Source organism: Nomascus leucogenys, chromosome 10 (genome assembly GCF_006542625.1).
Source record: "Nomascus leucogenys isolate Asia chromosome 10, Asia_NLE_v1, whole genome shotgun sequence".
NCBI classification, from domain to species: Eukaryota; Metazoa; Chordata; class Mammalia; order Primates; family Hylobatidae; genus Nomascus; species Nomascus leucogenys.
In genome coordinates, this window is record NC_044390.1 from 40,516,041 (window position 1) to 40,536,793 (window position 20,753).

General features: G+C 41.3%; 1 protein-coding gene across 2 annotated transcripts; it reads left to right on the top strand.

Annotated features, from left to right (window-relative positions):
• Window positions 1–506: 506 nt before the first annotated feature.
• On the top strand, window positions 507–17,483 carry ZNF260 (zinc finger protein 260). 2 transcript variants are annotated; one of them, XM_030820059.1, is made up of 3 exons: window positions 507–634; window positions 3,744–3,960; window positions 13,245–17,483. In XM_030820059.1, exon 3 carries the CDS (start codon window positions 13,637–13,639, stop codon window positions 14,930–14,932), a length of 1,296 nt encoding a protein of 431 aa, XP_030675919.1. In that variant the 5' UTR covers window positions 507–634; window positions 3,744–3,960; window positions 13,245–13,636; the 3' UTR covers window positions 14,933–17,483. The 2 variants fall into 2 exon arrangements, with proteins under 2 accessions (XP_030675919.1, XP_030675920.1); XM_030820060.1 differs by lacking the exon at window positions 3,744–3,960 and having other exon boundaries at window positions 554–634.
• The last annotated feature ends 3,270 nt before the right edge of the window (window positions 17,484–20,753 follow it).

Below are 20,753 nucleotides of genomic sequence, written 5' to 3' on the forward strand. Positions count from 1 at the left end.
AGACGCTTCACCTCCAACCTCCTCCGGATCCAGTAGTCTCCGAGCCGACCCTCTCAGCCCAGCACCTGGGTCGCGTGCAGTTCTCCACGGAGCCGCGGGAGTCGCGAGGGGAGGGGCCGAGGGCGCGGCGCCTTCTGGGAAATGTAGTTCAGCGCCACGCCCGCGATGAGCAAGATGGCGCCCGGCTGGAGCCCAGCCAAAGGGATTACCATTATTCCCGAACCGTGTCTGAGAGTCTCCTGGGTGTCCTGGCTTAGTATCGCACCGTGGCTGTTACATAAAGTCAGCACAGCGTATTTAAGCTGATGTTACATCTGTGGCACTCCACTACCCAATCCCAGGGATAGAGTAAACTAAGACTAAGGCCTTACACCCCTGCCCCGGCCAGGGAGACAGTCCCACAAGCTCCGGCGGAGGAAAAGTTCGCGCGAAAAGCTGACTCAAACTGCTGAACCTTCTGGGAAATGTAGTCTACTCTCAAAAGAGTGGCACGGAGGACGGGCCAAGATCTGTCGATTCCGTCCGGTTCTGAGCCGGGGCCTGGCCCAGCCCAGGGGACCTCTGGGAGCGCTGCCCGCCGAAGGAGTGCGCAGGCGCGGAATCTCCGACTCGCCATGGTCGTCTTTGTCTGTTGGTGAGTTGGGTTTCGGCCCTGTGGGACTTGGGTTTCTGGACACTGAAACGGGCCAGGGACGCTGGAAGGGAGGATTTGCAGTGCCTGCAACGGGGCTGGGAGCATGGAGGGGAGGAATCGCCTTCTGTGATGTGCGGTGATCCGAGCTTGTGTGGCTGGGGGCAGGGGTACAGTATGGGTGGGTTCGCGGGTGGGTGACCGAGAGTGTGAGGGGGTGTTGAGGGTGCAGAGTTAGTGAGAAACTGGTTCCAAGTTTGTGAGGATGGACGGATGGCTTTGTGAGGTAGTAACCTCTAAGCCTCACTTTTCTCATTTCTAAAATAATAAAGATGCGTTTTCTGGAAAATAGGAAACGGAAAAGGCTAAGGAATTGAGCGGATTAGTAATTTTAAACGTGATTTTTTTATATAAAAGCAGACCTACTGTGGAGTAGAAAACAAAATCAGCATTACCTTTCCACTATTTTTTTAAAGAGGAAAGATTTCCGAAAAACTTGTTACTGGGTGCCTGTACACCCAGTAGGCATTGACTTTTCTTAACACTTTGGAGAAACTTTGGTGCAGTTGCTTGGAGAAACCCAGAACTAAGGAATATCTTTAAGAGGTAGTTTCCAATAGTGCAGACGGCACAGAATTGGGAAGCTACTTGTCCTACCTTTAGCGCAGAGGTCAAGAAACTCCCTAGTTCGTCAATGAGGGCAGCAATCTGACTCCTAATTTAATCAGGGTTTCCCCAGCCTTTTGTAAATATGGGGAAATTTTTTTCTTCTATACACAAAGATAGAAGTATTCTATCTTCAAGTATCTTGTCACACTTATTCTTAACATATTTTTCAATAAAATAAAAAAGTAACAGGGTTAATAGTTTTGAAATATACAGAAAAAGTAAAAGATACAAAGAAGACAGGACTTAGTTTCTGCTTTAACCCCTAACTATTGGTGTTTCTAAGTTTCTGGCCTTGATCATCTTTTCACCTCTAAGTACTCCTATCAGCAACAACATTACACTGCCATGGCTTCATCTAATACAGATGACTAATAAATGTCTGTTTCTGCTGGAGGCTTGTCCTGAGCTCCTAATCCATATTATCTAATTGCCCAATGTGCAGTCCACCTGGAAGTTGCAAGGGAACTTCAAGCTCTTTATGTCTAAAGAGCTCCTTCCTGCAGTCTGCCTCCATCTATTTCCCTCTGTACCTGTTTCAGCAATTCATAGCACTGTCTAGCCATGTTCTAAGGCTCTTAAATCTTAGAGAAGGCTTCTGAGTAAGTTTGATCCTTTCATTTGTTATATCACATTACAAATTGTAAACTAAGGTTTCTCAGCACACATAATCATAAATGTATATGTTTGCTGAATCAGTGAATGAACATACAGTCAGCCCTCTGTGTCTGTAGGCTCTGCTTCCACGGATTCAACAAACATGAATCATAACTGTTGTTAAGCTTGCGATGGTTGTGTCTGTACTGTACATGTACAGATTTTTTTTTCTTGTCATGATTCCCTAAACAATACAGTATAACAACTATTTACCAGACATTTACATTGTATTAGGTATAATAAGTAATCTGGAGATAATTTTAAAGTATATGGGAGGATGTGCATAGGTTATATGTAAGTATACTTCCATTCACTTTTTCTTTTTTTTTTTTTTTTTTGAGACGGAGTCTCGCTCTGTCGCCCAGGCTGGAGTGCAGTGGCGCAATCTCGGCTCACTGCAAGCTCCGCCTCCCTGGTTCACGCCATTCTCCTGCCTCAGCCTCTCCGAGTAGCTGGGACTACAGGCGCCCGCCACCACGCCTGGCTAATTTTTTGTATTTTTTAGTAGAGACAGGGTTTCACCGTGGTCTCGATCTCCTGACCTCGTGATCCGCCCGCCTCGGCCTCCCAAAGTGCTGGGATTACAAGCGTGAGCCACCGCGCCCGGCCCCATTCACTTTATTTTTATTTTTTTGAGATGGAGTCTCACTCTGTCACCCAGGCTGGAGTGCAGTGGTACAATCTCTGCTCACTGCAACCTCTACCTCCTGGGTTCAAGCGATTCTCCTGCCTCAGCCTCCCAAGTAGCTGGGGTACAGGTGTGTGCCACCACGCCCAGCTAATTTTTGTTTTTTTAGTAGAGACAGGGTTTCACCATCTTGGCCAGCCTGGTTTCGAACTCCTGACCTCAGGTGGTCCACCTGCCTCAGCCTCCAAAAGTGCTGGGATTACATGCGTGAGCCACCGTGCCTGGCTTTATATTTAAAGTATAAGGGACTTGAGCATCTGCAGATTTTGGTATCCACAGTGATCCTGGAACCAATCTCCTGTGATATCAAGGGAAAACTATTATTATAGGACACTTATTATATTTAACTTCTCCTAGTTAAGTAAAATACTAGTCCTCTAAATTTTTTAGAGCTCTGACCTATAAATGCCATCAGAATAATTTCCTGTATTTTTTCCATATCACTCAAGATTGGTTACTTCATATTTATGAGAAAAGTGTTATGAGGAAAAATTATATTCAAAAATGTGACTTCAGTCAGGAGCAAGGTCACAAGTGACACCTGCTTGAAGGAACCTGCACAGGTTGTGATTGTGGATAACTCTGGCATCTTAGTCTCTCATAGTTTCTCTGTGTAACCTAAATTCTGAAAATAAGGTCCCTTCTGTTTCTCATTTTTGAAATGCTTAGAACTTTTTTTTTCCTTCCTTGAGATGGAGTCTCCACTGTCGCTTAGGCTGGAGTATAGTGGCGTGATCTTGGCTTACTGCAACCTCTGCCTCCTGGCCTCAAGTGATTCTCCTGCCTCAGCCTCCTGAGTATCTGGGATTACAGGTGCCCACCACCATGCCTGGCTAATTTTTGTATTTTTAGTAGAGACAGAGTTTCACCGTGTTGGCCAGGCAGGTCTTGAACTCCTAACCTCAAGTGATCTGCCCGCCTCGGCCTCCCAAAGTGCTGAGATTACAGACGTGAGCTCCCGTGCCCGGCCATTGAAATGTGTAGAGCTTTTGAATGGCATAATGGATCTGGCCTGAGAAGTTATGTACAAATACTCTTTTTCCATTTGCTCACATGTAGGCCAAAGCCAAAGAGTCATCATTACTTTGTTCTTTTTCACAGGCCTGCTTCCTTGTACATCCTCAGGAGCTGCAAAACCTCTTAGAGTTCTAAGGGCTCTCCCTGAATTTTGGGATGCTGCTTTGTTCCCCAACGATAACATCCAAGTCCAGTGTCATTTTTCTGCTCACAAGTTTAAAGTCAGCACTTAAGAACAGCAACAGATGATTGAGAAAGAAATGTAAACAAGGTTCTCTTTGTGTGAGTAAGCAAGAACCTGGTAGGTATGAATGAGATAAAGACTTATTGCAGTTATTCAGTGAGAATTTGCAGCTTCTGAGTTGTGGGGTTTTTTTTTGTTTTGTTTTGTTTTTGAGATTTTCATACTAGCCTTTGTCTTTTAGTGTGACTGTTGCTGGGAATTCTTTAGATACCTAAATGACATTTCCAGACTATCTTCCTGAATCTATGCATCCCTTTTATCAGATTCTAGAGGACTGATCGCTCTTCTAAAATCTATTCTGGATGCCAGTAATTCTACATCATTTGCAGCCTCAATTTTGTGATTTTTTTACAGCCTCAATTTCACTTTTCTTCCTTTCACTAACATTCTCCATTTTTCACTTTTCCCTGTATGCCCAGATGCATTTCGTTAAGCATTCAGTCCTTCATAGATCTGTTAGCTTTCAAAAACTAGCATGTAAGTTATTTTCTTTAAAATGTAATCATTCTGGCCAGGCGTGGTGGCTCACGCCTGTAATCCCAGCACTTCGGGAGGCCAAGGCCAGCAGATCACGAGGTCAGGAGATCGAGACCACCCTGGCTAACACAGTGAAACCCTGTCTCTACTAAAAATACAAAAACAAAATTAGCCGGGCGTGGTGGCGGCCGCCTGCAGTTCCGGCTACTCAGGAGGCTGAGGCGGGAGAATGGCGTGAACCTGTGAGGTGGAACTTGCAGTGAGCTGAGATTGTGCCACTGCACTCCAGCCTGGGCAACAGAGTGAGACTCTGTCTAAAATAATAATAATAATAATAATAATAAATGAAAAAAATTAATCATTCTATGTGCAACTATTATGTATCAATAAAAAAAACTTTCAAAAACTAGCAAGTAGATTCTTTTCTTTACGTTTTAACTTTCTATCATTCTTTCTCCTTCCATTGTTATATTCCTCAGAATTGAATTTTACTTCCTTACTCTTGTTTTCTATTGTCTTCCTACCTCCAGCCATCATAGGCCAACACTGTGTCACCTCCTGCTTTTTAACAATATTACAGGCTTGGGGATTAGTGCTGACTTCCTATTAGTTCATTTCCCTGTTAATTTTAAAAAGAAATAATAATGGCTGGCCATGGTGGCGCATGCCTGTAATTCCAGCACTTAATTCCGCCGCGGCAGGTGGATCATGAGGTCAGGAGTTCGAGACCAGCCTGACCAACATGGTGAAATCCCGTCTCTACTAAAAATACAAAAATTAGCCTGGCGAGGTGGTGCATGCCTGTAATCCCTGCTACTCAGGAGCCTGAGGCAGGAGAATCACTTGAACCCAGGAGGCGGAGGTTGCAGTGAGCCAAGATCGCACCACTGCACACCAGCCTGGGTGACAGAGTGAGACTCCCATCTCAAAAAAAAAAAAGAAATAATACTATTCTCAAAATTTAATATGTATACTTGATAGAAAATTAAAACAATCAGATATGTCTCTTCATTTCTGGCCCTCAATCCTCTGTTTCCCAGAAGCAGCCACTGTTAACAGTGTCTGCTGTATGCTTCTAAATGTTTTTATGAGGATACAAAAAGGCTTTCAAGTAGAGCAGTGACATGATTTGACTGTGACAAGATTACTGTTGCTGCTGTGTTGAGAACTGTAAAGAGGTGAAAGCTAAAGTAGCAAGACTGGTAAGGAGGCTGTTAAATAATCCAGGCAAGACATGTGGCTTAGACCTTGGTGGTCACAGTGAGGATTGTCCAAAATAGCCAGTAAGCTACGAGGTTGTAAAAAGTGTGTAATCTGACTGAAAGAGAAGTATCGTTTGAGCAACAAGGAGAATGAGATTGCTATTTAAAGAGATGAGAAGAATTTGAGAGGAGTTGGTTTGGGAGCTGGAGCAAGAGTTTGAATAGGGGCAGGGTAAGTTAGATCACTATTAGACATCCAAGTGGAAATGTTGAGTAGTCAGCTGGATATTTGAATTGATTGTGGAGGAGAGAGGTCCAGGCTGGTGATTAGTATTTGTTAGGCATCTCAGATTCATGATATATAAAGCAATAAAAAGTGTACTAATCACAGTAAAGCTAAGTGACTATAATAAACCTCAAAATGCCAGTTTAAGGAATATAGGAATTGATTTCTTGGTCACATAACACTCATGTGGTGAATAGTCAATATTTGCATGCTAACTTTGGTGCTTATGGTCCCTGAAGGATATGGATTCCTCCCAGGTTCTCTCTTTATTATCTGGTTGTGGTTGGAGCTGGATCAACAATGCACCCTGGTTTCACCCAGATAGAAGATGGAGGAATTGCTACTCTAGGACAGGAGTTCAGCAAGCTTTTTCTGTAAAGGGCCAGATGGTTAATATTTAAGTCTTTGTAGGCTACAGGGTCTCCATTGCAGCTACTCAACTCAAGCATTATTCTGTGAAAGTAATCATGGACAAGAAAATAAATAAACATGGCCATGTTCCAGAAAAATTCTTTTAGTTTGCCAACCTTGTGGTGTTTTTGTTCTTGTTTTTGTTTTTTATTTTATTATTTATTTTTCGAGATGGAGTTTCGCTCTTGTTGCCCAGGCCAGAGTGCAATGGTGCGATCTCGGCTCACTACAACCTCCACCTCCCAGGTTCAAGCAATTCTCCTGCCTCCACCTCCTGTGTAGCTGGCACTACAGGAACATGTCACCATGCCCAGCCAATTTTTTGTATTTCTAGTAGAGACACGGTTTCACTATGTTGGCCAGGCTGGTCTTGAACTCCTGACCTCAGGTGAACCACTCGCGTTGGCCTCCCGAAGTGCTGGGATTACAGGCGTGAGCCACCGAGCCTGGCGCCAACCCTTGTTTTAACAGGTCACTATTTACACATAATACAATTAAGAGTTTGCTTGCCATTACAGCATTTTGACTTATATTTTGAAAGCATTTTTTATTTTATTTTATTTTTTTTTTATTTATTTGAAATGGAGTCTCACACTGTCACCTGGGCTGGAGTGCAGTGGTGCGATCTTGGCTCACTGCAAGCTCTGCCTCCCAGGTTCAAGTGATTCTGCTGCCTCATCCTCCCAAGTAGCTGGGATTACAGGCGCCCACCACCATGCCTAGCTAATTTTTTGTATTTTTAGTAGAGACGGGGTTTCGCTATGTTGGCCAGACTGGTCTCAAACTCCTGACCTTGTGATCTGCCTGCCTCCGCCTCCCAAAGTGCTGGGATTACAGGCGTGAGCCACCACACCCAGCCTTATTTTATTTTTTGAGACAGAGTCTTGCTGTATCACCCAGGCTGGAGTGCAGTGACACAATCTTGGCTCACTGCAACCTCTGCCTCCCAGGTTCAAGCGATTCTTTTGCCTCAGCCTCCTGAGTAGCTGGAATTTACAGGTGCCCACCACCATGCCTGGCTAATTTTTGTATTTTTAGTAGAGACAGAGTTTCACCATGTTGGCCAGACTGGTCTCAAACTCCTGACTTCAAGTGATCTGCCTGCTTCATCCTCCCCAAGTGCTGGGATTACAGGCATGTGCCACTGCGCCCAGTCCTGAGAATATTTTTTAAACCATGGGATAAGTGTTGAAAGAACCATTTTACTTGTTATTCTGATTATGTTTTCTAGTTCAGTTCAGCATTGTCATTTACAGTGTTAAAAATTCAATTCTGATAAGTGTGTGAAGGATTAGGGTTTTAATTACAAAGGAGATGTAATTTTTAATTTTCTTTTGGATTTGGAATATAGTAGCATAAGTCCTGATCTGTTATGCATCATACCAATTTTCATGAATTTTTAAAAAGTAATTGGAAAACTTAAATAATACCATTATCTAATCAAAGTTTGGTAAAATTCACATGCTAAGCCATCCATGCCTTGGGCTTTAAGGAGCAAGAGCTCTATTTTTTCCTTTTTCTTCTTTCTTTCTTTTTTTTTTTTTTTTTTTGAGACAAGGTCTTACTGTGTCTCCCAGGCTGGAGTGCAGTGGTATGATCACAGCTCACTGCAGCCTTGAACTCCTGACTCAAGTAATCCTCCCATCTCAACCTTGTGAGCAGCTGGGACTACAGGTGCCTGCCAGTATGCCCACCTAATTTTTAAATTGTTTGTAGAGACAGGGTCTCACAGTGTTGGCCAGGCTGGTCTTTTTTTTTTTTTTTTTTTTTGAGACAGAATCTCGCTCTGTCACCCAGGCTGGTGTGCAGTGGGGCTATCTTGGCTCACTGCAACCTCTGCCTCCCAGGTTCAAGTAATTCTTCTGCCTCAGCCTCCCGAGTAGCTGGGACTACAGGCACCTGCCAGCACACCTAGCTAATTTTTTTTGTTTTTGTATTTTTAGTACAGACAGGGTTTCACCGTGTTAGCCAAAGTGGTCTCGATTTCCTGACCTTGTGATCTGCCTGCCTTGGCCTCCCAAAGTGCTGGGATTACAGGCGTGAGCCACCGTGCCTGGCTGCCCAGGCTGGTCTTGAACTGCTGGGCTCAAATGATCCACCTGCCTCAGCCTTCTAAAGTTCTGGGATTACAGGCGTGAGCCACCACACACAGCCCTATTTTGTACCATGTTTATGTTTCTGTTTAGGTTTTCTGTCTTTTCTGGTTTCAGTTTGCATAGGTTATACTTGCTAAGTTTTCTATTTGCATGGGGTTTAACAAAATAGTCTGTACTGTCCAGATTTTCTATCTATAGTTATTTCCAAATATCTTTTTCTCTTTTACTCTTACTTCTTTTAAGTTTTTCCCTAAGAATCCACTCATGAATTTATTATTTCTCTTTTTCTGTTTGTAATACATTAATTTCTTTTTCCTATTTTTACTAATTTTCTGTTTTTCTTTTCTTTTCTTTTTTTTTTTTTTTTTTTGAGACAGAGTCTTACTCTGTTGCCCAGGCTGGAGTGCAGTGGCACAATATTGGCTCACTGCAACTTCCTCCTCCCGGGTTCAAGCAATTCTCCTGCCTCAGCCTCCCGAGTAGCTGGGATTACAGGCGCACAACACCACACCCGGCTAATTTTGTATTTTTAGTAGAGATGGGGTTTCACCATGTTGGCCAGGCTGGTCTCGAGCTCCTAACCTCAAGTGATCTGCACACCTCAGCCTCCCAAAGTGCTGGGATTACAGGCGTGAGTCACCGCGCCCAGTCTGTTTTTCTTATATTTACTTTTTCTTATGTTAATTACTTTGAGTGCTTATTTTATTACTTTTTTTAAAATGATGTAAGCTTTTATGCTAAAACTTCATTCTCCAAGCATTAATTTTCCCTGGCCAAAGGGTTTGTTCAAACCAATAGATTTTGAAATTTACAAGTGAAAGGTTTTGTTTTTGTTTGTCATTTCTATGTGTTGGGTTTTTTGTTTTTTTGGTCAGAGTATTTTGTCCATCCTTTACTACTTTGTGGAATAGGCTACTATATGGGCTGATTTTGAGAATGTTCTTTGGGCATTTAAAAAGGTGGTTTATAATCTATTTTCAAGATATAGGATAAACTGATTAATAAAATATGTTATAAATGTGTATACATTTTTCTTTATATTGTATTTTATGGATTTGAATTCAGAGGTTGAGAGTGGTTGTTTTCTCGGTTACTAACGGGATTCTGAAATGTTACCCCCAGTATGTTATACCCATACTTCCCCTTCTGACTTCTGATACTAGTAAGATCACTGCTTTTTTATTAAAGCAGTTGTAAGCATTTACATAACTATAACATTGTAAGCATTGTAGACTGGTAAACCAAATGATTTGCCATGATTCTGTTTGATTTCTTGTGTAACCTTTTGCTTTTCTTTTAATTAATATTCGCTTCTTTGTTTTGTTTGCTTAGTTTCCCATTTTTGCATTTTGATTCTTCCCAAGCTTTCAAACAGAACTGTAAAACCTAGAAGTCTAGGTTGGAAGTAACTTATGGTTAGGATTATCCATTGTCTTGCAATCTGATGCCTTTTTGATGTGGTATGTCTTTTTCTTTTATTTCCTTTTAAATGATAAATAATGTTTTGGAACATTTAGGATTTTTTTTTTTTTTTTTTTCTTTTAAGACAAGGTCTCACTCTTGCCCAAGCTGGAGTTCAGTAGCATAATCGTAGCTCACTCTCCTGGGCTCAAGCCATCCTACCATCTCAGCCTCCCCAAGTAGGAGGGAGTACAGGTATATGCCACCACACCCAGATAATCTTTTTTATTTTTAGTGGAGACAGGATCACACTGTGTTGCACAGGCTGGTCTCAAACTAGGATCCTCTTTTTATCCCTAGCTGAAATTTTGTATTGATGTGCTTTCGCTGGGATCTTTTTAAATGGAATGTTCATTGTACTCAATGGGCCTGTTAAGTATGTAGACTCATGATTTGTAATTCTGGGAAGTGTTCTTTATTAGCTCTTTGAAAATGTCCTGTATTCATTTTTCTTCATACTTTCTTTGGAACTTCTTTAGTAGATGTTGGACCTTCTAGATTCTTCCACTAACCCACTAATGTTCCAGTCATTACACTCTTTCTTTCTCCCTTCTTCCATTCTTCGTTTTTTTATTCTAGGAGATTTTCTAGACTTTCTTTCCCCAACATACTGAATTTTTAAGATCAATTTAATATTGTTTATTTCTAAAAACACCTCTTTATAGAACACTGTTAATATTTCATTGCAGTGATAATAGTAATCTCCTAACTTTCCATGATATTAATTGTAGTGTTATATGGGTGAGTTTTTCTGCTGTTTACCTTGTATTTTGTTTGATCTGGCTTTGATGTTAGGGCTTTCATCAAATGTTTTCTGATCTTTAGCTCTACATTAATTTGTGTACATAAGCGGGGCTTGTAAAATGGTGGTTTTCACTGTGCATCAATCAGTAATATAGATGTGTTTCGTTAGATGATTCCAAATGTTAGCATCTGTAGGTGTTCTCATGGTCTTCTCATTTTTTCAGAAAATAATTCTTCTGGGCCAGGTGCAGTGGCTCATGCCTGTATTCCCAGTACTTTGGGAGGCCAAGGCGGGTGGATCGTGAGATCAGGAGTTCAAGACCAGCCTGGCCAACATGGCGAAGCCCCGTCTCTAACTAAAAATTAAAAAATTAGCCGGGCGCGGTGGCAGGTGCCTGTAATCCCAGCTACTCGGGCAGCTGATGCAGGAGAATCTCTTCAACCCGGGAGGCAGAGGTTACAGTGAGCCGAGATCGTGCCACTGCACTCCAGCCTGGGCAACAGAGCGAGACTCCGTCCCAAAAAAAAAAAAGAAAGAAAAAAGAAAATAATTATTCCATCATCTGACACCTAGCAACCACCAGCATTCTCGGAATCTAACAGTAGAAGAGCCTCTGTTACACGTATAAACTTTTACTCATTCTTCTCTTACTAGGATGCTCTCATTACTTTGCTGGTCATCACTAAATTTGGAGCCTCTTGGTTTTGTCTGGATGATAAACTTCACATTTCTCTCCAGCTAGGAGAGTTCAGGGCATTAGCTGGTCCTTTCACAGTCATTTTGTAAGCCCTGCCTTCCACTCTTGCCCAGTTTCTCCACTAATAGAGCCTGTCAATATCTGTGTTACAGACCTGTGAAGGTGGCACCCACATCTGCTGGCTTTTCTTTAAACCACTCAGTTCTGCTGTTAATTTACAATTCTCTATTTACTTTCTTCCCAAAATTTCCTAATACTTTTTTTTTTTTAGAGACAAGGTCATACTCTGTCACCCAGGCTGGATTACAATGGCATGATCATAGCATACTGTAGCCTCTAACTCCTGGGCTCAAGCGATCCTCCTACTTCAACCTCCCAAGTAACTAAGACTACAGGTGTATGCTACCGCACTTACCTAATTTTTTAAATTTTTGTAGAGATAAAGCCTTGCTGTACTGCTTAGGCTTATCTCAAACTCCTGGCCTCAAGCAGTCCTCCTGCTTTGGCCTCCCAAACTGCTGGGATTACAGGAATGAGCCACTATCCCTAGTCCTCCTAATACTTTTTGTCTACTGATATCTTCTTAACCTTTTAGTTCTTATGTGTCCCTCTTCACCCTTTTACTGTCATTTTAATGGTGTTGCAGGAAGACATAGAAATAAGCACCTTATTTAAACTTTTCTGTTCATTTTATTTTTGCCCTGTCTTCCTATGCACTCCCAGTCTTTTAAGTATTTGTCCTTTCATCCTGTTTCTCACCTATTCTTTATGTTTTAAAGACCAAGTCAGCTGGGTGCAGTGGCTCACGCCTGTAATCCCAGCACTTTGGGAGGCCAAGGCGGGCAGATCACAAGGTCAGGAATCGAGACCATCCTGGCCAACATGGTGAAATCCCGTCTCTACTAAAAATGCAAAAAATTAGCAGGGCATGGTGGTGGGTGCCTGTAGTCCCAGCTACTCGGGAGGCTGAGGCAGGAGAATGGTGTGAATCCAGGAGGCAGAGCTTGCAGTGAGCCGAGATCGTGCCACTGCACTCCAGCCTAGGTGACAGAGCAAGACTCCGACTCAAAAAAATAAAATAAAAGATCGAGTCTTGCACTGTCACCCAGACACTGGCACAATCATAGCTTATTGCAGCCCTGAAATCCTGGGCTTAAGCATTCTGCCCACCTCAGTCTCCTTAGTAGCTAGGACTATAGGCACCATGCCTGGCTAGTTTTTAAATTTTTTATAGAGATGGGAGTCTGGCTATGTTACCAAGGCTGCTCTCAAACTCCTGGCCTCAAGCAATTTTCCTGCCTCACCCTTCCAAAGTGCTGGGATTATAGGTGTGAACCACCATACCTAGCCTTGTTTTCTTTCATTTTACTGATTTATGAAGTGTGCTGCGTTACATTTAAAAGCAGTTAAAATTACACATACCTGGGAATGTTATTTGTATTTGAACTTTATTTTATAATGAGACTAGGCTTGGATAAAGAATCTATTTTACAGCCGTGCACAGTGGCTCATGTCTGTAATCCCAGCACTTTGGGAGGCTGAGGCGGGTGGATCACCCGAAGTCGGGAGTTCGAGACCGGCCTGGCCCACGTGGAGAAACCTCGTCTCTACTAAAAATACAAAAATTAGCCAGGCATGGTGGCGGGCTCCTGTAATCCCAGCTACTCGGGAGGCTGAGGCAGGAGAATTGCTTGAACCCAAAAGGCGGAGGTTGTGGTGAGCCAAAATCACACCATTGCCCTCCAGCCTGGGCAACAAGAGCGAAATTCCGTCTCAGAAAAAAAAAAGAATCTATTTTATAGTAACACATTTCTGAAATTATATTAATATTGGGAAACTTCAAAAGTGTTAGTGATGTTATGTTGATGATAATGATAACCTAATTTATTGGATGCTTATTACATGCTAGGCACTATATATTATATTAACTCTTTTTCAATGATGATTTTTTTGTACTTCCTTTTAGAAGAAGCCTGGGAAGTTTATAAACAGATAAAGACACAACATGAAAGACTTGTAAGTTAAGTCTCATCTTTCTCTGTGAAAATACGGACTGAGGGAAAATTTAGGAAATAAAGTATTTCCTCTGAACACAGTCACTGATTCTTCAAGACTACCCTTCTGTGTATGGGACTCAGTTTAAAAGAGTTTGAAACATAATTTACACACAATTTATACCTAAATATGAGAGAAGCTGTATAAGAAACATTAAGAATATAAAGAGAATGTTACATTTTATCCCTTTTTGTAATCATCTCATCTCAGGGTAATCAATGTGAGAAAAGTCTTCCATCATAAATTTAACTTCATTAGATACCCGAGAATTAATATTGAAAATACACCATATGAATTTTGTGAATGTGGGAAAGCTTTCATCCTTATTATGAGGGAAATCTCCTGATTAAATTCACATGCATGATAGGCATGTTGGAAAGTCTTCAGCATGAATCAGATCTCCTTCAGCATGATCAAATTCATACTGGAGAGAAACCTTATGAATGTAATGAATGTAGAAAAACCTTTAGCCTGAAGCAAAACCTCATAGAGCATAAGAAAATGCATACTGGAGAGAAATCTCATGAATGCACTGAATGTGGTAAAGTGTGCTCTCGAGTTTCATCCCTCACTCTACACCTTAGAAGTCACACAGGAAAGAAGGCATACAAATGTAATAAATGTGGAAAAGCCTTCAGCCAGAAGGAAAACTTCCTTTCTCATCAGAAACATCACACTGGAGAGAAACCTTATGAATGTGAAAAAGTTTCTATTCAGATGCCAACCATCATCAGACACCAGAAAAACCATACAGGAACCAAACCCTATGCTTGTAAGGAATGTGGCAAAGCCTTTAACGGCAAAGCATATCTCACTGAGCATGAGAAAATTCATACTGGAGAAAAACCATTTGAATGTAATCAGTGTGGAAGAGCCTTCAGCCAGAAGCAATACCTCATTAAACATCAGAATATCCATACTGGAAAGAAGCCCTTTAAATGTAGTGAGTGTGGAAAAGCTTTTAGCCAGAAGGAAAACCTTATTATACATCAGAGAATCCATACTGGAGAGAAACCTTATGAATGTAAAGGGTGTGGGAAAGCTTTCATTCAGAAGTCAAGCCTCATTAGACACCAGAGAAGTCACACAGGAGAGAAACCTTATACATGTAAGGAATGTGGGAAAGCCTTCAGTGGCAAATCAAATCTCACTGAGCATGAGAAAATTCATATTGGAGAGAAACCCTACAAATGTAATGAATGTGGAACAATCTTCAGGCAGAAGCAATACCTCATTAAACATCACAATATTCATACAGGAGAGAAACCCTATGAATGTAATAAATGTGGAAAAGCCTTCTCTCGAATCACGTCACTTATTGTACATGTGAGAATTCATACGGGTGATAAGCCTTATGAGTGTAAGGTCTGTGGGAAAGCCTTCTGTCAAAGCTCATCTCTTACTGTGCATATGAGAAGCCATACAGGTGAGAAACCCTATGGTTGTAATGAATGTGGGAAAGCCTTTTCTCAGTTCTCAACCCTTGCTCTGCACATGAGAATCCATACTGGTGAAAAACCCTATCAGTGTAGTGAATGTGGGAAAGCTTTCAGCCAAAAGTCACATCACATTAGACACCAGAGAATTCATACTCATTAAAGTTCTCTATGAATGCCTTGGATTTAGCAAAACGTTCAGCAGATTTTACACTTAATAGTGTATTTGGAAAATTCATTTTACATTAAAGTGACATGAATGTGGGAAGTCCTTCAGCAGCAATTCAAAACTTAAATACTATGATGTTTAATAAGTATTATAGTATAAAGAAAACCCATACCCCCAAAACTCCCACAACAAGCATTATCGATGCTGTACTTCTAGGAGTATTCTCGTTAAAGTTAGGATCTAGTCATGGACGCTACTTAATGTGTTCCTGGAAGGCCTACAGATGCATAAGAAATAGATATGAGATGTATGAGGATTTGAAATTAAGAGACAAAATTATCATTTTTGTGATGTTTTGCTACATATATGACTTGTAAAACTAGAATTATCAACATTATTTGTTGTTGAAGCAGTCATAAAACAGACTGAGACAGAATATTGAATTCAGAAATATGTGCATGAATATATGGGGAATTGGTAATTGATAGAGATGGTATCCCAGATTGGTGGGGAAATCATGGATTATTTAAAAATTAATTGACTCTTCATATGGAAAAATAATCTCTCCCATCATCCTATGATAAAATATTTTTATTATGAATTCTTGAAGTACCGAAGACTAAAATGCAAAAAGCAATACTTAATAATATAACAGTGTTAAAGAAGATGTTTTTAAAACCTTAGGGCAGGGAAGAATTTCTAAAACATTCCAGAATACCCAGTAGTTCCACTCTTGAGTATGGTAGTCCCCTATTTTCTGCAAGGGATGGACTCTAAGACCCCCAGTGGATACCTGAAACCCAGATAGGACCAAACTCTATGTCTATGTTTTTTTCTTATATATACATACCTATGATAAAATTTAGTTTACAGATTAGACACAGCAAGAGATTTAAAACAATAATAAACATAATATGGAACAATTATAACAATATACTGTAATCATAAAAGTTATGTGAATATGATCTTTCTCTCAGAATACCTTATTGTACTGTTCTCAACTATTTATGAACTGTGGTGACCACAGGTAACTGAAACCATGGAAAGCAAAGCTGTGGATAAGGGGGAACTACTATATATATGCATATACCCAAGAAACATGAACACAGGGAGTCATGTACTGGTGTGTAGCTGTATAATTCATTGCACCATGAGTTATAGTAGCCAGAAGTTTGGAAACAAATGCTGTCTCTTGTGAAATAGATGAATAAAATGTGATATAGTAACATAATAGAGTACTCTCTAGCAGTTAAGTGACAAATTAAGTCTATATATTAACAGAAATATTTAAAAAATTAGAGTGAAGAAAAATGATGAACATATTGTAATGATGCTTTTGTGAATTTCAATAAAATCAACACTAACCAGCCCTCGTACTAAGAATTGGTTATGGATAAATGATGTAAAACTAAAGAATGGATTGAAAGGATATGTATGTACTCAATTCCCAAAAGTGGAGTGGTTACCTCTAGGAAGAAAGGAGGTGGAGGGGAAATGTTACCAAGCATGGTAGTTAAAGGATACTTCAATTTTGTATCTATTTCTTATTGAAAAGAAACATTCTAAGTAAACATAAGGAAATGTTAATTCTGGGTGGTGGTAATATTTGTGTTCATTCTATCATTCATGCTATTTATTTCCTTAAACTTCTGAAAATTAAAAAGTCCAGATAGGAGTGAGGAAGCTGTACATGAAACATAATGGACTTACATTCCTAGTCAGATACTAATATTCTATAGAAGATATTTCTAAAATCATATCTTTAAAATATGAAATAATTTTTAATTGGGGTGGCAACTTAAATGCAATTAAACTAACGTGTCACAAGAGTAAATTTTACATAATCTGTATGTAGTTGTAATCTGTATATAATCTTAGAGGTTATGATTTGCCACAGGTTGGTTGGATCACATACATTTAAGGATCATATTATTAAATAATATATGCACAGACATGGAGAGAATTAGTTTTTACTAAAACATTTATCAGAAATTTTAATACTCTGCATAACCAGTATTAGCATTAGAAATTAGCCACTTTTAAAATAAGAAAACTGTGTCACTCTTAAATTTTTTTTATAAGCCATTGAGTAAAACATTAACTCCTGGATTTCATCTTCACTTTTAACCTGCAGACTAAATGTCTTTCTCAATTATGTCAGACACACCCAAGTCAATCGCAACCCCCTTGTTACCTTGGGAAGATAGTGCTGAAAAAGGAGATCTTCCACCTAAACAGTGTTCTTTTATTTGAAGCAAATGTTTTTGAGAATTTCTGTTTACTTGATTTCTTTCCACAATAAATTGACAGAGAAAGCTACTAATGTTTTTTTTTTTTTTTTTTTGAGACGGAGTTTTGTTCTTGTTGCCCAGGCTGCAGTGGAATGGCACAATCTTGGCTCACTGCAACCTCCGCCTCCCATGTTCAAGTGGTTCTCCTGCCTCAGCCTCCTGAGTAGGGGGGTTACAGGCATGCGCCACCATGCCCGGCTAATTTTGTATTTTTAGTAGAGACAGAGTTTCACCATGTTGGCCAGGCTGGTCTCGAATTCCCGACCTCAGGTGATCCACCCGCTTTGGCCTCCCAAAGTGCTGGGATTACAGGCGTGAGCCACCACGCCTGGCTAATTTTGTATTTTTAGTAGAGATGGGGTTTCTCTATGTTGGTCAGGCTGGTCTTGAACTCCCAACCTCAGGTGATCTGCCCGCCTTGGCCTCCCAAAGTGCTGGGATTACAGGCGTGAGCCACCGTGCCCTGCCTGATATTTTTGAATGATTATGAAAATGGGTATACAGCATTAAAACTGTAGGCTGATTTTAAATATATTAATTTCTTTTAAACTCAATATAATGTTAATATTACTATAGCACTTCTTATTAGCATTTCTGAAAGTTGGTCTTGAGATAAGATTAAAAATGACAGTTGTTGATTTTCTGAGGTAATATACCCAAATAAAATATATGTATGTGTATATGAATCTAAACTGTCTTCTTCCGTTCCTCATTTTGCTTTACTTAAATAATCTTTCTTTTTTTTTTTTTTTTTTTTTTTTTTGAGACGGAGTCTCGCTGTGTCGCCCAGGCTGGAGTGCAGTGGTGCAATCTCGGCTCACTGCAAGCTCCGCCTCCCGGGTTCACGCCATTCTCCTGCCTCAGCCTCTCCGAGTAGCTGGGACTACAGGCGCCAGCCACCACGCCTGGCTAATTTTTTGTATTTTTTAGTAGAGACGGGGTTTCACCGTGGTCTCGATCTCCTGACCTCGTGATCCGCCTGCCTTGGCCTCCCAAAGTGCTGGGATTACAAGCGTGAGCCACCGCACCCGGCTATCTTTCATATTTTTTAAGTGTTTTGTCCATGTGCTTGTGTAGCCTTGAAGCCACCAGAATAACTAGGACTCAAATTCAGACCAAACCAGGAGGACTATCTTTTTGTGCCATGAGTTAGCCATGGTCCTGGACCCAGCAAAAAGAATGATTATGATGGTCAGAGTAAGATGAGCAATTGCAACATCATATTCTCTAATATTGTGTACTGTAAATTTATTCAGCTGCCCCTTGTTTACTCACAGTTTGCTTATTTGCCACCATAAGAAATGCTACAATAAAAATTCATGTAATCACCCCTTCAATTTCAGTTGTTTTTATTTCTCTGGGTCAGATTACAGGGAAGGGACTGGTAGATCAAAGGATAGATGTTATTTTAAATTTTTTAATAGATGTTGTCAGTCAGGTCCAAAAGAACAACATATCCTCTGGCTCTGCAGTAGATCCTATGATGCTACTTAATTGTATGCTTCTTTGATGAGTATAAACCTCATTTGCTCCCAGATTTGCTTCTTTGAGAGTTTTCATATTGTCAGCTCATTTTTCTATAGGATTATTTATCTTTTTACCCCCCTTTTTCTTTTCTTGAGTTAAGGTCTGGTCCTATCGCCCAGGCTGGAGTATTGTGGCACAATCTTGGCTCACTGCAACCTCCACCTCCCAGGCTCAAGCCATCCTCCCACCTCAGCTTCCCAAGTAGCTGGGACTATAGGCATGCGCCACCATGCCTGGCTGCCTGGCTATTGTTTTCCGTTTTTTGGGGTTTTTTTTGTTGTTGTTGTTGTTGTTGAGACAGAGTGTTGCACTGTTGCCCAGGCTGGAGTGCAGTGGCGCCATCTCGGCTTACTGCAACCTCCGCCTCCTGGGTTCAAGCGATTCTGCCTCAGCCTCTGAGTAGCTGGGACTGCAGGCGTGCACCACCATGCCCAACTAATTTTTGTATTTTTAGTAGAGAGTGGGTTTCACAATGTTGGCCAGGATGGTCTCGATCTCTTGACTTCATGACCCGCCCACCTTGGCCTCCCAAAGTGCTTGGGATTACAGGCGTGAGCCACCAGCGCCCAGCCTAGTTTTCTATTTTTTGTAGACACGGTTCATGTTGCCCAGACTGGTCTTGAAATTTTGAGCTCAAGTGATCCACCTACCTTGGCCTCCCAAAGTCCTGGGATTACAGGCACAAGCCATCATGCCTGGCCATTTTATATTAGTGTATTTTTAATATCAAAGCTAAATATTTAGACAAATAATTGTCTTCTAATTATAGCCAACCTGGTCACACACAAGATTTCTTGCATAAATTTATCCTTCATGAATTTTATAGTTAACATGTAGTTAGGCATGAGCAAGGCAGGTGAGGGGTCTCTGCCCACCCACTAGGAATGTCAGGTAATAGTTTGGCAGTTTTGACATTGCCTCTTTAAAAATGATAATTCTGCCGGGTGCAGTGCCTCACACCTGTAATCTTAGCACTATGGGAGGCCAAGGCGGGCGGATCATTTGAGGTCAGGAGTTCAAGACCATCCTGACCAACATGATGAAACTTTGTCTCTACTAAAAATACAAAAATTAGCCAGGCATGGTGGCGTATGCCTGTAGTCCCAGCTACTCGGGAGGCTGAGACAGGAGAATCACTTGAACCCGAGAGGCAGTGAGCTGAGATTGCACCATGGCACTCCAGCCTGGGTGATGGAGTGAGACTCCATCTCAAAAAGAAAAAAAAAAGATAATTCCAAGGAGGGACAAGCTCCTGATGGTCCACACCTGTTAACATTAAAAGTGTTAACTGAATGCAGTCCCAGGGAGAAGCAGCTTCTTGGCCATGTGTGTTAAGAGACAAAATGGTGACATGACCTTCCAGGGGCACATGCCACCAGATAAAGGAAAAACGCCTCAGATGGGCATGTATATAACTCCCTAAACATGCTGCGTGTGCTCATTTCCCAAGGGTAAGGAAAGCACTGTGCACTGGGGAGCCCACCCTAAGGGAAGAATCATGGGAAAGAGGTGAATCTATAAAGTCCTAGGATCAAGGTTAAAGTCCTTTTTTTTCGAGACGAAGCCTTGCTCTGTCACCCAAGCTGGAGTTCAGTGGCGTGATCTCGGCTCACTGCAACCTCCACCTCCCAGGTTCAAGCGATTCTCCTGCCTCAGCCTCACGAGTAGCCGGGATTACAGGTGCGCACCAGCACGTCCAGCTAATTTTTGTATTTTTAGTAGAGATGGGGTTTCACCATGTTGGCCAGGATGGTCTCGATCTCCCGACCTCGTGACCCACCCTCCTCAGCCTCCCAAAGTCCTGGGATTACAGGCGTGAGCCACTGCACCCGGCCAAAGACTTTTTTTTTTTTTGGTCTTTTCTCTCTTGGACCTTCAGGCATCTGCTTGGCTCTCTTCCAAGTGAATTTTCCTTTCTTTACTGTTCTAAAGCCTTTTAAAATAAACTTCCACTTGTGCTCTGAAACTTGCCTTGGTCTCTTTTTCTGCTTCCCCTC

What these genes read in the sequence shown, in the direction of transcription:
- ZNF260 (XM_030820059.1), top strand. Translation starts at nt 13,637, where the DNA reads ATGTGGGAAAGCTTTCATCCTTATTATGAGGGAAATCTCCTGATTAAA.